General features: G+C 40.2%; 1 protein-coding gene across 2 annotated transcripts; it reads right to left on the bottom strand.

Annotated features, from left to right (window-relative positions):
* ptgs1 (prostaglandin-endoperoxide synthase 1) lies at window positions 1-8003 on the bottom strand. Of its 2 annotated transcripts, none has more exons than XM_041936726.1 (11): window positions 7934-8003; window positions 7766-7846; window positions 6605-6721; window positions 6100-6237; window positions 4803-4946; window positions 4550-4731; window positions 4316-4399; window positions 3058-3304; window positions 2357-2643; window positions 1102-1249; window positions 1-857 (listed from the first exon to the last, which is right to left on the bottom strand). In XM_041936726.1, exons 1-11 carry the CDS (start codon window positions 7938-7940, stop codon window positions 508-510), a joined length of 1785 nt encoding a protein of 594 aa, XP_041792660.1. In that variant the 5' UTR covers window positions 7941-8003; the 3' UTR covers window positions 1-507. The 2 variants fall into 2 exon arrangements, with proteins under 2 accessions (XP_041792660.1, XP_041792659.1); XM_041936725.1 differs by having other exon boundaries at window positions 6100-6240.
* Between the last annotated feature and the right edge of the window lie 7426 nt (window positions 8004-15429).

The following is a 15429-nucleotide window of genomic DNA, read 5'->3' on the forward strand; positions in this document are numbered from 1 at the left end:
TACTGGTTCAACATTATGTTTATTTCTGGTTAACAATTAAGCTCCATGTACCACACTCACCACTAGGTGGCAGAGAAACCAGTTTTAGGGTATGGTACTACAGGCAAGGCATGAGAAGTTCAAGTGTTCAGTACAGAGTCGGACTGGTTGCTGCTGTGCTAATACATGAAAATTTAGCAGAGTCTTGATGTTGAAGCGATAAATTAACACTTTTTCTACACTATTAATGCTGTCGTTGCTTGAGTGGTGTAACATAGACCTGCTTCAGTGTGCAGCATGTCATTCGTTGCAGGCAGGATAAATTCACAGAATTAGCACATATAGCTTACAATGACCTGGATGAATGAGAATCTTCACAGGCACATATAGTATTAAAATCGGAGCAATAAATCCAATCTGAACGGGATTAAAACAAAAACTTATAAGACATTGACAACCATAGTATGTCATATCCTACAGGCAGCATCGTAATAAACTGATGACCACAGGTCATTAGGTGAACACTGATTAAAGTTCAGTAGATGGTTTCCTTGGTTTTGCTTCCTCCTCATTTCGTGGAACATGGAAGTCCACGTATGGACACCACTTGGTGTTGAGACATACCAGTTTCTTCAAAGTAGCAGTTTTGACAATACTGAAGCCTGTCTCTCCCCCAAAGGTGCTGGGCTTCCAGTACTCAGGGGAGCAGATGGGGTTTCCTAGCAGGCCTTTCAGGGAGAAGGGAGCGCCCATCTCCACCATGCTCTCACCAAATATGCCGTTAGCACGTGTTTTCTCCAGCAGGATGCCGGGGTAAAACTCCAAAGCATCTATGTCGCCGTAGAGCTCTTCCAAACCTCTGGCCATTTCTAAGTCGTCTGTTCGGGAAAGAGAAAACAGCTGTTAATTAACTTAAAAGGCTACTAACTCACCATGTTACACCACAGACTGTATGTGTCACCATGGCTTTGGCGATCCATACTAGCAGCAGAGCTCTATATGGCAGTGTCAGTCAATAAATCACTTTGGTTGAGAATGAAATGTTGCAATAAATACTGGATGGACTGCCGTTAATTTTGGATTTTAAAAGCAAGATATAGGCACAGCATCATTTCCGCTTACCAGTAAATTCATAAAAAGACGTGTATGGTTTTAGGTTGAACTTCTTCCTGTATTCATTAAAGGGCTGCACACGCGTTGCTCGAGACTCTCGGATGACCATTTCTGCCACTTTGAGCACTATTTCATGAGAGTTTTGGCCTCCACCTATCTGCAACACAGACAAAACAGTTACGGCAACGTCATTTTAATGAACTGTGAGAGTCCTCTTTTTCGCTCAGTGATCAACACTGAGCATCTTAATTCTCAGCAAACAGGAATAAGACTTTGCATGCTTCTGAGAAGTAGCTGAGAATATTATCACTGGAAGTGGTTACAGCGTTGGTTATTGGTTATTAATATGTGCCATGTTGTATGTTTCACTCTTACTGTCGTCTGCATGGGAGACCCTCCCACAGATCTTTGATATTTGAGGTACCTCTGAGCAGACAGTCGTGTATGTGATAAAACACAGAGCAGTGGGCTTTATTTGACAAATACTTGCTTTGAGGCTTTACATATCAATGAGAACATCTTGTTAATGCAACCATTTGAGGAAAGAGTTGAAGATGACAGAGATTGAGCTCAACTTCCTTCACAGCATTTCCTGTCACATATCTATATTTTAACTGTGATAAATGTTGCCACAGATATGATTCATCCCCCAGCAAGTGTTAAATGTTCATTTTGAGGTGTCTGAATCATATAAAGTCAGATCAAGTACTTGATTTAGAAAAATGGCTCATGACTGAACTGTATTATGATGAATAAAGTCTTAATACTGATGCAGCAGTGCATAAGTACTGTTGTAACTAGTCAAGGTGGAACTGAATTTAACTGCTTTATATACAACTGGATAGTTTAGTCCAGTGGTTCCCAACCCAGGGGTCGGGCCCCGTCTCATGACCCCTCAGTTAAATCTAAGGGGTCATGAGATGATTAATGTGGCGGAAAGATGAAAGTTCTGATATGCAACTTTTCTTTTGTTTTGTATTTAAATGAATCTGAAAAGCTTATAAGGCAAATCACTAACAATTCATATATATCTGAAACATAACAAGTGGCCCTTGCTGTCTGTGTTATAAGGGGCCATAAGCCAAAAAGGTTGGGAGCCAGTATTTGCTTCTGAACTGTACTGAAGTAGAAGTATAAAGTTTATTAAAATAAAATAAAGGACAAATACCCCAAAAATGTACTAAGGTACAGCATTTGAGTAAATGAACTTAGTTAATTTCTACCACTGTTGACTTGATTCCTGATTACAATCAGTAGATGGTACCTGTCCTGCAGGTTGACGAGAGAAGGCATCCACCAGTTTCTCCACCCCGTAGTGAGTCAGGATGGAGGTGTTGTAAATAAACTGGGAGTACGGGATTTCATCTCCATCGATCAGGAAGCTGTCAGGCATCAGTGGGTGCCAGTGGTAGAGGTGGCAGAACTCCAGAGCGATGCGGTTGCTGTACTGGAAAGGCGTGTTGAAGAGCAGAGGGGGATCGAACTTCAGCTTCAGCAGGTAACCACTCAGATGCTGCACGTACTCTTCGATTATGATGTTGATTATCTCCCCTGAAGGACAAAAAATGTCATCAGTTGATGTAATTTTCTATTTCAAATTTATGACTGTTAATCTCTACAGTACTTATTTTCTTTTCATTTCCTTTGTCTGTTTTGTCCATTAAGCACCACAACACAGAGGTAAATAATCCCTGCTTGGCAATAAATATTTTTCTGATTCTGATTTGAAAATGCCACATGAAAGAAAATGTATTTCCTTAAATCTGTAAAAGATGACCAGTTCTGCAATTTTCAATCTTGATTTCTTTAAAAAAAAAAAAAAAAAAAAAAAAACTGATTCATGGTCAGAAGTGGTTGAGAATGCAACAAAATATCAGGTTTACAAATTTAGAGTAATGTATTTGTTCAATCTGTCACAAAGAAAGATTTACCAGTACTGACACAATCATGTGACTTGGCCCTTACCGATGATGATGAGCCTGGTGGTCTGGAAGAGCTGCTCATCATCCCAGGTGGGATGTTCTGCCTTCAGGACGTCGCAGACTCTGTTATGCTCTCTTAGCCATATGGTGGCGTATGTGGTGAGACCCGGCAGGATGCCAAATAACTCCTGACCAATGGCCAGCCGCTGCTCTGGAGGGAGACCTTCAGGGTACACCATGTGCACAGGGACCTCAGACACCGTAGGAGGGTACATCTCACCATTTACTAACTGTGAACAAACAGGAAACAGTGTCCGCATGTTAGAGAAATATTTTAAAGGTGTGAAGGGTTAAACTGTGGATCTTGCATTTCTTTGACCTTTTGAATACCCTGTCTTATTTACTAGTTCTTAATAACCTTAAATCCTTTTCATAGTCTGCTTTATGACTATGGAAAGTCTAGTCCGCCATGCAAGTTGTCAAAGTTCGACTACAGGCATGTAAAAAAAAAAAAAAAAAACTTGTCAAGCACTGTGGCTTTTAGATAAAGATAGCTTTTAGTAAGTTCTCAAACCCTGACCACAAGAAAGTCAAAAGCAAGATAAAATGCTGCCACCTGCCATGACATGGCATTGCGTGAAAAATGTTTACATCAAAATCACAGATAGTTCAAAGATTAATGGCGCAAATCACGTAGTATGAGAAGTATGCAAATTCTGTTGCTTTTAGAGATGCCAGTTAGTGTGAAATTCACTTTGTGTTGGAACGTTACTTGAGAAGATTGATACCACTTTCTGTATGGTAAATATGAAGCTACAGCTGGCTGCTGCTTAGCTTAGCTTAGTTTAGCAATGAGGACTGTAAAGAGGGGGAAACCGTTATCCTGGCTCTTTCCAAAGGTAAAAAAAAAAGAACCTCTAAAAATCACGAATTAACACATTATGTATATGTTCAATACGTGCAAAAAGTGAAATGCAAAACTTCACTTTAACACTTTTTAGCTAACCAGCTAAGCTAACTGACTGCTAATCAAATCAAACAGATGCAAAACATGTACAAGTATCATTAAAAGAATTAGATGTGGCTATTTTTGAGCTTTCTGCTGGTAGACAGGTCTTGTTACTTTCAGATAGAGCCAGGCTAGCGTCCCCCTGTTTCCACTCTTTTTAAGCTAACTGGCTGCTGGCTCTTACTACATTTTTATAGTAGCCTACAGACGTGTCAGTGACATTGATTTTCTCATCCAACTCTCAGCAAAAAATAATAGTATATCTGAAATTGTTGAGCCATTTCTTGATTACCTGATATTTCAGCTTTCCATCTTCATGAAGCCGGAGTTGAAGCTGTCGCACAAGCTCGTCTCCATAGATATTATTCGCATCTACCTGCATGAGTAAGAGGGGAAAAAAATAAGTCAAACATTCACAACCAACAAATTATGAAAGAGTTGTGTGCTTTATGCTTAATTCATGACAACTCTAATTGTTGAAATGTTTACGAATGTTTAAATTCAGCTTCTGCTGTATGCGTCTCACCCCATGTCCTAAAGCCTTGGTGAAGCCCCCTTGAACTTTATGGTCTGTCTTGAAAAACTGGTGGGTGAAGTGTTGGGCCATGAAGGCAAACATCAGATTGGTTCCCTGAGGGTCTGGCCTGAACTTTTTTCTCTTAAAAAACTGTTCGGCCAACACTTGGGGATCAGGAAGAACAGGTTTGCCTGTGGACAAATGAAAACGTTAACATGTCCTCTGCAGCACAGTTGTCTGTGTATAGTTGTATGGGTCTCACCTTTAGTTCCCATGGGCAAAGGACAGTCTTCAGGTACAGGAGGGAGGAGCCGGGTGTAGTAGGAGATGTTGTAGTAGGACTCCCAGTTGAGGTACCCATATTTGGTATTGTAGGTTGGAGGGCTTGGAATGAGGTTGCTTCTGACTTTGGTTGACAGGTGACAATATGTAGTTTTTTACAATGCAGTATATATGTATTTAAGCTGATTAGGCTGGTGGTATACCATGTGACTAATTATTATTCTGTATTGATCCTACAAGCATGTCTTGTTTGTGTAGCCCCTACCTTATATAGCTTATTCCTCTGTTCCACAGAGCTCCACTGTTGTCTATTAAATTAATATCAGTGAGCCACATCCTTGTATTGTTTCTTCATTACAATGCACCTGGGGACTGTAGTTCATTTTTACTCAGCTCACATATACTGTCCTGCAGCTGAACATTGAACATAATCACTAAACACTAATGTGTATTAATCCGCAGGTGAAAATAGTCCCCTTAAAATGCCCTATTTACTTCTGAAAAAAAATGTGCACACCTTTTTAAATTAAATAATAATTAATAAAATAGTTGTAACCTAATTAAGAAACAATGTTGCTTCTTTATTTTTAGTGAAACTACTGTGACTGGTTGTTAAAAATGAAGAACTTCAGTAGGCACCAGTGGGGACTACTGAGAGAAGGACACAGCTTTTCTTTTTGTGGGATTTGTTGACAATAAGAAAACTATGGATTAACACCAGACTTTAACTTAAACTAAAGATCCAGTGTGTATAAATACCTAAATCAAAATGTTGGTTGCAATCCGCAACCTCGCCACTAGATGCCACTAAATCTCTCACAGTAGTCATTAAAGCCTGCTCTCAAGTGAGAGAGCAGGCTTTAATGACTGAGTTTGCTTGCAAGAAATAGGAACAGAACAGCCCAAAGTGAGAGTATGCAACCTTGAAAATGTTCAAAGGGAATCTATTTAAGTCTACTATCTCAGCACTTTTTGTGGATCTTTTGCACAAATTTGGTTGAGCACACTCGGACAAGTTGTTCTCCATCAAGGAAAGTGTTCGCAATGCACCAATATGTTTATCAAAATATGTCTCCACCTTTTCATCAAGACTGATAAAACCAAACTCCCACCAGTGTCATCTATCTAAAGACCATGACCATAAATAACAGAGAAGAAACAAAGCAAACGTTGAGCAAAATAAAGCAAATATCACTGATTCTGCTGGTCTGTGATTCTGCCAATTGAGTGATTTATTTGTGGGGTTTCAGTTTTTAACCTTTAACCTTTTCACCTACCTGTCAGCACTAATCTCATGAATGTGTCTCGCAGGAAAGAGTTGTTAACGAGGTCCCAGAACCACTGGAAGTGTGTGAGTATGAAGTGAACCGTCGTAGGGCTGGGCTTCAGCATATGACGAACTCGGGTCCAGAACTCTGCTGCACGCAAAGATGAAATATTTTTGTACCACTCCGAATAAAGCACACTCTCTAGGGGGATTAGAAATTGTCACTAATTTGGCTGCTTTAGAAATCACTCATTGTTAAGAAACATGTTTGTCTTGCCAGGTTGTGGAACATCCCTTTGGCACTTCCTTCATGTTTTTAGCTCTTTACAACAGTCCGTTGGACTGTCGATCAACGACAAAACATATAAAAATTTCGATTTTTAGTTTTAGTTTTAGTTCATCCTCACTCTTTTAAGTTTAGGATTAATTTGCTCCAACTTGGACACATGGAGGTGTTATTTTTACATAGACCCTCACAGATTTATGTCAAAAATGAAAAGTTTTGCTGTACTTACGAACAGTGCAGTTGTCTCCATAGAAGCTGGTGCGAGTGCAGTCACACTGGTAGCCGTCTGTACCAAATCTCACACACACTCCTGAGTTCTGACAAGGGTAGTAACAACAGGGATTCACTGCAAACAAGGAAACAGATCATTGTGCTTTGTACGAATGGATAACTGACATAACGCAGCCCCTGCTGAGCTGCATGGCTGGTCAACACACAGCCCGAGAGACAAAAGACAAGCACAGGCAACCTGAAAGCAAATTAATTTACATACATATAGTTGTGTGTGTTAATACAACAAAACTTGTATTAACTCACACCACCACTACCTGAAGATTATAACCTAATCTGGCCTAAAAGTCACCCTCCGTCATTAGCACCACTGAGGCAAGACTCTTGACCTGCTGGACCTTCTCAGATCAGACCATGGTTGTACTGGGCAGCTTTTTTGTTCACTATTATTATTTTTTGTATAGGTTTTTGATACAGAATACAGTCTGTTTACATGAACTGGTTTATTCAATTCAGACTTTCATTGTTTCGGAGGGAGTTGCTGCTGCCCCCCTCATATCTTTTACACTCTTGGCTGTATAATGGCTTCCTGTCCCTCCTTCGTGTTTGCAGAAGTTCAATGAGATAATGTGACGCTGCAGTTTTTTTCTTCCGCATTAGCTGTGAATGAGAGGATAGATAAGCATAGTCGACCCTTCATGAACAACAAATAGATTTAGGTTTTTAAAAAGAGAAACTGCATGAAGGTTGCTTCAGATAGTACTGATGTGTTAATGTTATGTCAGTCTTACTTTGCCAGGGAAGCACGGGAGGCACATGCAGAACTATAGACAGACTGAATAGATAATATGCAACTTCTCTGTCATATCCGTGCGTAACCATAGGTCATACGTGCTATTTTATAGTTCCACTTTTTCATAATATGTCCCCATAGTATGCTCTGTATTAAGCTCTTAAAGCTGCAAGTCCACTTGATGGTGGATTATGTTGTAATACAAGTCTGTTTATCCACACACCTGTTAGGGAAAAGAGTCTATTCCACCATGCAATGGGCAAAAGTGGAACAAGAAAACACAAAAAAAAGTCTGTATCGTCATGAAATACACTACGATTACCAAACAATACGGCATGTTGTGATGGAAAAAGAAAATGTGCTGACCAACACTTGAGTCACCAGCACATGATGAGCTCTCCAGCAGCAACAGGTTGATGAACATCCATGAGGACAAGATGCTGAACTCTATGAAAACAAAAAACAGTTGAATATTTATTTGGGGTATAAAAATTTCAATCAGCAGGTGTTTCATTAAATAATTTTAGGACTCACCTTTCATGATGTATTGTGCTGGGATGGTTCAAATTGATATCTGGTTTTGTCGTTGTTTCTAGAAGGTAATTTGAGAGAGAATGAGAGAATGGGCGGTGACACAGTTTCCCCCACTTCCTTGGACTTCCTTAGTCTTCTGTAGACCATAAAGAAACTGCAGTAGAAAGAATTTATTTTGATTTGATCATTTTTGACCAGAACTTGTGAGTAAATTGTTCTCAGGATAATATTTAAACCCATCAAGTGGACATTTTCTTCAGAGTGAAAAGTCCTGTCTTTAAACAGTGATCATTATTGATTTTAATGTGTCATTAAAGTTGTGACAGTGACAGGAAACAAAAACAGAGTGATGCTTAAGGACAAATTCAAAGCACTCTATCGCCACCTGCTGGCAAACTCATACAACTTCCAGTCCTCACTTGTTAGAATAATAAATAAATGAATATACTATAACTGCAAAATTGACACAGGTCTGTACTAAACATCCCAGTACCCCTAAATGGTCGCGTGCACTGAACACCCTCATCACAATTTCTGTGTGTGCAAGACTACAATGAACTCTCTTTATTTAAATAAAGTGGATTTTTACAATTGCATCCTGCAAAACTTATCACTGTGTCCTCAGTTTTGAAGACACAAAATTTAAACTAGATGTGTGTTTCCATCTACTGACTTTTACTGTGTGTATTTGTTGATCTAACAGTGTAATTGAGTGAAGAATAAGCCCCACGGGGCCTGGATATGGCATTATGAACAGATATTGAGTATAGGGCCTCAACACAAGGTTCATTAAGTAGCTGGTCTGGAGCTCACACGATCACACGATTGTTTGATCAGCAGTCCAAACCTCAAAATTACTTAAAAAAAACAAGTTTAAAAACAAATTTAATTTGTTAAAATAATGAATACTAGCAAATCCCCACATTTGTGAAACTGGAGCTATGAAATAGTTTTTGCATGAAAGCAACCAATAACTAAAGCTGTCACATAATTGTAATGGAGCAAAATGTAAAATATTTCTCTCTGAAATGTAGTAGAAGTAGAGTAGAAGTAGAAAGTGGCATGAGAGTACTGTACAGTGCTTGAGTAAATGTAAGTTGTTACATTGCACCACCAGATGATCCAATTGGAGCACCTACTGTACAGTAACACTCCCTGCCATGTACGTCCAATTTAAACAACATTATGCAGAATTTTTTCAGAGCTCCTTGAATGGTTCAGGGTGAAGGAGGAGCGAGTGCTCGTCTTTCATATCAGTTAGGCGTAGTTATCCTGCTGGTCCAGGCAACAAAACACCAAACCGACAAACCCTCTCTTTAAATTCTGTGGACTGAGGCAGAGAAACACCTGCAGTGGCCAGCGGTCCATCAGACGGTGTGATCACAGCACAGAGACTCTGACACTGATGGGAAGGAGTCCCGAGTGCAGGGGTGCCCAAATTTTTACAAGGCTGGAACTTAATGGTGGTCCATGGGTCACCAGCACAAACTTACTGTATGTATCTAATAATGAGGAATCTTTTATATTTGAAGAGAATTTTACCTCACAAAAAATGATAAAGCACAAATAGGGAATTATATTAGAATTTTCAGAAATTTATTTTTAATTTATTCTTTTATTTCTTTTTGCTGGAAAAAGCTGGCTGGCCAAATCAAATGTTACGGCGGGACACCTTTGGCTGGCAGGCCCCGTTTTGAGCATCCCTGCACTAGTGTGTCTGATCTGTGTTTTTTGGGAATAAAGGAAGAAAGAGAAACAAACGGAGGAACAAAGATTGCCTTCTTTCACAAATGAACCAAACAATGCAGCTGAGTTGCCAGGTTGTGATCTCTGATACCGTCCCGCAGAGACATGATCTGAGACAAACCTATGGGAGATTTTTGAGCGTTGAAGTAACTCTTCTGTGTAATTTCCTGCATACTGTAGCAATTTTAGGACTAGCTTGTCTGCGTTGTCCACATGGAGATAAGTCAAATCTTGACCAAAACATGTTCAGTTAATTCTTGTAAAATGTTGCAGCCCTCGCCTCAGCTCACTGTGAAGATGCTGTTTATGTTTTTCCAACAAATGTAGAAAAATAATACACTTTGTTGTCACTCTGTTTCTGTTTAAGATGTTTGAGAATATCTTATACAGAAAATGTGAGTAAGGACAGTGTTTTTTACAGTGTGTAAGTGTGTGTGGCGGTGGAAGAAGTAGTCAAATCTTTACTTAAGTAAAAGTACCAATGCCCATAGGTGCCTGAGCACTGGAGCAAGTGAAGCGAATGCAAAGAGCAAAGTTACAGTGTCTCTACCCCAGTTTTTGTCTTTTTAGGATAAACTATTCATACAGTCCCAGCAATCAGGTGATTATATCTATGCAGTCAATATCAGTGATCATTGTACTATTTTCAGTAACTGACAAAACAAGAAATGAAGAAATGACCCTTTGAGTTGGTTCAGCCAAAACCTTCACTGATCCTTTGCCACATCATGCTTTAGCTGTCAGTGACAGTCTGTCAGTCCAAACCGGAGTGTGACCGTTCAAAGGTGAGAAACATGACATTTAGCCTAACTGCGCTCATGGACTGAAAAAAGAACATGCGCTGATTTAGCAATCTTCAGGATCTCAGTCGTTACCATGCAGGAGGGCAGACAACTCAACGAATACTGGATGAAACATTGGTGCTTATAAACTGTGAATGTGGCCGAGTCCTGATTGTTCGCAGCCTGTCGGCCCCGTCCTGCAGGCACACGGACTCAAACAAGACAGACAGGAGACAAAAGAAGGGGAGACTGCAGACCTCCACACCCTCACCCCACACAACAGCAGACCAACTTAGAACACTGGGAATAGAATAGTCTGCAATCCACTAAATTTTTAGGCCACATAATGGTTTGAGAGACATAATTTCAAATCTGAAATAGCCATTCCTCTAATACACGTTTCATGTCCTGATCGACTCAATCATGTATTGTTCTTGATGCATTCTTGGTTTCCATTTACCTCGTGAGGCAGCTGGATTGGTGAGATCACTCAACACAAGAATCCATCTTGCCAGGCTTTGGGTTGTGGCCAAACCACAACCGTTTGGACCAATCAGATGAGGACCAATCAGATGAGGAACTACTGGTAGCTGCGCGCCAGTGTGGTTTAGATGTGACAACATCGTTCCTTCTCAAACAATGGTTGCTCCTCAAGAGTTCAGAATGGATGCTGCGGTAACATCAGTTATATCAGTACTGCAGAGTGTGTGTTCACTGAAAGAAGAGCAAAGAACGGCACTGAAGGCTTTTGTCCTGGAAAAGATGTTTTTCGCTCTTTGGCCTACTGGCTTCAGTGGGAGCTTCAGTTTCCTGCTGTCTTGTTGTTCGTTGATCTGATTGGTCGGAGTTAGGCCATGATAGACAGTGAACCGTGTGGTACGCGAGGTAAGGTTTTCATTGCACCTGATAAATAATCTAAATTAATGCAGGCGGCTGATTCTTGACTTAATTAAAGAGGTTAGGTGGTGTAGAAATGCAGAATACAGATACAGATTTTGATCTCTTTGGGGTCAAATTTGAACAGTTATTTAAATGAAACCGTCTGAATATTTTAGAGGGCAAAAGTCCCATCAACAGCTCTCAGACATTTGAGATGTGACAATGGTGACACACTAGACCAGCCACTGGTTTAATATTTAACAAACGGTCTAAACTGATCACATGTTTTTTCAACGTTTTCATTTCTAATTTGAAAAATAAGAACTACAGCTGTCAAATAAATGTAGTGGAGTAAAAAGCACAATATTTCCCTCTGAGATGAAGTGCAGTAGAACTACAGAGGAGCACAAAATGTAAATACTGAAGTACAAATACGTTAAGCTCACTTAAGCACAGCGCTTTAGAACTTTGGGTGAATATGCTGTTGGAATGAGGTGGTACAGATGCTTTAAGGACCGTGGGAATGTCTGTAATAGTACGTTAAGTGCACATGAGTCGATCCAGCAGAGACCTTTGTCACAGAGTTTTTTCTTTTTCAGTTCTGTTACAGCAGTGATACTCAGGAGCACTTGAGACTAACATGTTTTCTGTAAAGGAGATCATAGCGAAGGCCAAGTTCAAAGCTGGGTGTGGTCCGAGCCATTAGTACTGAGTACTCTTGTCATAATGTAGTAATGGCTACTGAGCACTCATGGGTCAGAACATCAACACGAGTGTTGACAAGCGTTGCAGCTGGTGTGATCCCATCGCAAGTAGTTTGTTTACGAATGCTTAATCAACCACAAACAAGCCGCAGCAGGTTTACTATGATTCTGTGATGAAGAAATTATGCAAATTTTTAAGATGTTGTTATTCCAGGTAAATAATTCTGATCATTGCATGCTTCTATTTCTATATCTATATTCCCTGCATATTGCTGTCTTTTACACCTGTGCAATTCAATTTCAATACCCTGTTTTCTGAGTACTGTGTATGATACACTCTACCTTGAACCTTCTTTTTGTTTGTTTGTTTCATCTAAAGTTGTCAGACATTTTAGCAGATTTTATTATATGTGCTTTCTATAGTTTTTACAATGCAACACAATGCAATACAAAGGATAAGTGCTTGGCATCCTCAGGTGAAACACCAGGCTTTCAAGGAAACTTTCGATCTTGGAAGTGGGAGTAAATGCGGAGCACTTGAATGCAGAACACTAATGTTACTGCTCCCACTGCTTAAATGTTTTCTAGCTCTCTGAGAGCTGTGTTTCAAGTACAAAGACAACTCCCTTCTGAAGCCCATCATAATCACTGGAAACTACGTCAGTCACAGTCCACAGTTGTGATATTTTCACTCTGAACATGCTCATAACTCTCACTTCTTGGTGTTTTCTTTTCTTTTTCATGCTTTGCATTTTTCTGGTGTTTAGTCTTGAAGTTTGTTTGGACTCTGGACGTCTGCACATCCGTGCATTGCTCCTCAGTGGACGTTTAGTATACCAACCGACCAAACTCTGCAGCTTCGAACTGCAAACTGTATTTGAATTACCTTCTGTTTCCTAGACATGATTGATATGAAAAAGAATGAGAGGCATCAGGAACTAATTATCAAATCATTATTTCCCGCCTTGCAAGTGCCTGAAAAGGACTCCTATCTGCGCAGGACTCGCAGACGTGCTGCTGGTTGCCATGGTGCTGTTGGCACAGGCTGCAGAGCGAGGCCCGCCGCTTCCTATAACATTCCTGGTAATTGAGATCAGATGCTCCTCTGAGTGGAACCTGGACTGGGAGTAACCTGGAAGCATTTATTTTATGGAGAAGATGTTTAGTTAAGCCGTGCTCCCGCTCTAAATGAGCCTCGGTCCGGCTCTGGTGATGAATACGATTGGTGAAAGCACTGAAGGCTGGTTCCTGACTTCTTCCTTCCCCCGGATCGGGTTGCAGATTAGCACACTTCCTGTCCAGTTGTGGAACGAGCCAATCCAACTGACGGAGCCGCGATAGGCATACACGCGAGGGCATCACGTATTATCTCATATGGGATTTCTGACAGAGCCACACAGCGGTGGGTCCTCAAACAGCCCACCGGCTATCATTTGTTAAACCTATTTTGAGAAGCAGCTGATTGTGAAGGAGGACAGACCTCCTCTGCAGTCAGCTGGTGGTCCACAACAAGTAGTGCAACTGTAGGCTACTTAAAGCTGCACTACAGAAAATACTGTGTATAAATGAAGATGTAAGTGACGAACCCACTGAGAATTGTCTCTGCAGTCCCACTCAGCTTTATGGAGCTTTTTAGACAAATTTATGCTCATTGTTTTTTCATTCAAAACAGCTCTTCTCCTCTTTCACCTGCCAGCCACAGCAGGTTGCCATTTTCACAAAAAATATCCTGTCTATAGACTACCTGTGCGGCACTAAACAGTCGTCAAAGTTTCAGGGAATAGTGGAGCATACAGCAGCTAACAGACTAAGGTACGAAACATATCTCCTGTTTCACTCATTCACTACTCTCTGTATAATAGAATAGTTAAAATTAGCTTAATAATGAGCAGTAAATTGAGATTTCCGACACTTAGTGATCATCATCATCTTGTATCATCACTGCCAGATGTAGAGGCACACAACAGAGCATTGCATTGTGGGATTGTTTGTACAGAATGTAGTGTACATGCACTACTGCCATGCTTGCTAACATGTCTGTAAAAACGACAAAACAACTATATAAGGTGATAATATGTCAGTGTTGTGTTTATTCTGCTGCCACCAAGTGTCCAAGAAATGAATGCAGCTTTCAACACAATTTTGATGTGCTTCATTTATTTGCATTCCATGCTGCAGAGTGAAACGTTGTACTTTTTTCCTTTTTCCTTTGTAAATTAGGATTTCACATACTCAGCATATCAGCTTAACCGTACATGAGTTCCAAACAATTTTCATTTTACACCTCCACACCGGAGACAGTATTATGTGTTCGGGTCGTTCATCTGTTCGTGCATACGGCGGTTCGTGCGATCCTCATGAATGCAATATCTGAGCAACACAATGAGTGAATTTCTTTAAATTTGGCTCAAACATTCACATGGTCAAGGATGAACTAATTAGAATTAGGTGGTCAATGGTCAGTTTGACCTCACAAAACAAATGTTTGGCCATAACTCGTGAATTCATACATTAATTATGACAAACAATTCACACAAAAGTCTCATAGGATAAAATAATGAAGTGATGACATTTTATCTCCAAAAGGTCAAAGGTCAACCTCACTGTGACATCATAATGATCTGCAAAATACTTTTCCTTCCATTATTCAAAACAATAACTCAGGAACAGATGGGGAGATTGTGACCATATTTCACATATGGTCAGATACTGAATTGGTGACACTAATCTTGGGTCTCCACCTTGAAACTGTGCTGATTGTACAGATCTTCTGTGCTGCAGGGCTGAAGATGTGCGTGAAGCATCCACGTTTTTGTTGCTTCCTTGCAGCGACACCCATATTTGAAGCAGTGTAGTCCAGCAAAACGTCATTGGTTTTGCTGATATTGAGCTTCAGGTGATTGTTTTTGCACCATGTGATTCATTCCTCTGGACTTTTAAATGAATTATTCACTGGAATTATACATATGACACACATATAGTGATAACTTCCATTCCACCAAAAAATACGCTTAATGTCTTTTATCAAATTCCTAGTAGGTAGTCTTCACTATATTATATGAGTGTGGACAGCCATGGATGTAAACTGCAATTTGAGTGGTTGGTGGAGGCAAACAATTGCAAGGTGGTAATTCTGGTTTCCTCAGTTAGAGTGTGTTTTGATGTTGGCTAAACTAAAATTCACTCATACTGCAGATCACTGGGTCCACATATTGTGCTTGGGAGCTGGGTTTAGACACTCACAGTCCTCAGACATTTACGCTATTTGCTGAAAATGATCAGAGATCGGTGGGAGGAGCAAGATTTAGGCTCATTCATCAGCTGTCAGAGAGCTGGCACAGTTCATCAAAGAAAAACACACTCTTCACTCTGCACACACCATAAT

The sequence above is a fragment of the Chelmon rostratus genome, chromosome 5, assembly GCF_017976325.1.
Source record: "Chelmon rostratus isolate fCheRos1 chromosome 5, fCheRos1.pri, whole genome shotgun sequence".
In the NCBI taxonomy this organism is placed as follows: domain Eukaryota; kingdom Metazoa; phylum Chordata; class Actinopteri; order Chaetodontiformes; family Chaetodontidae; genus Chelmon; species Chelmon rostratus.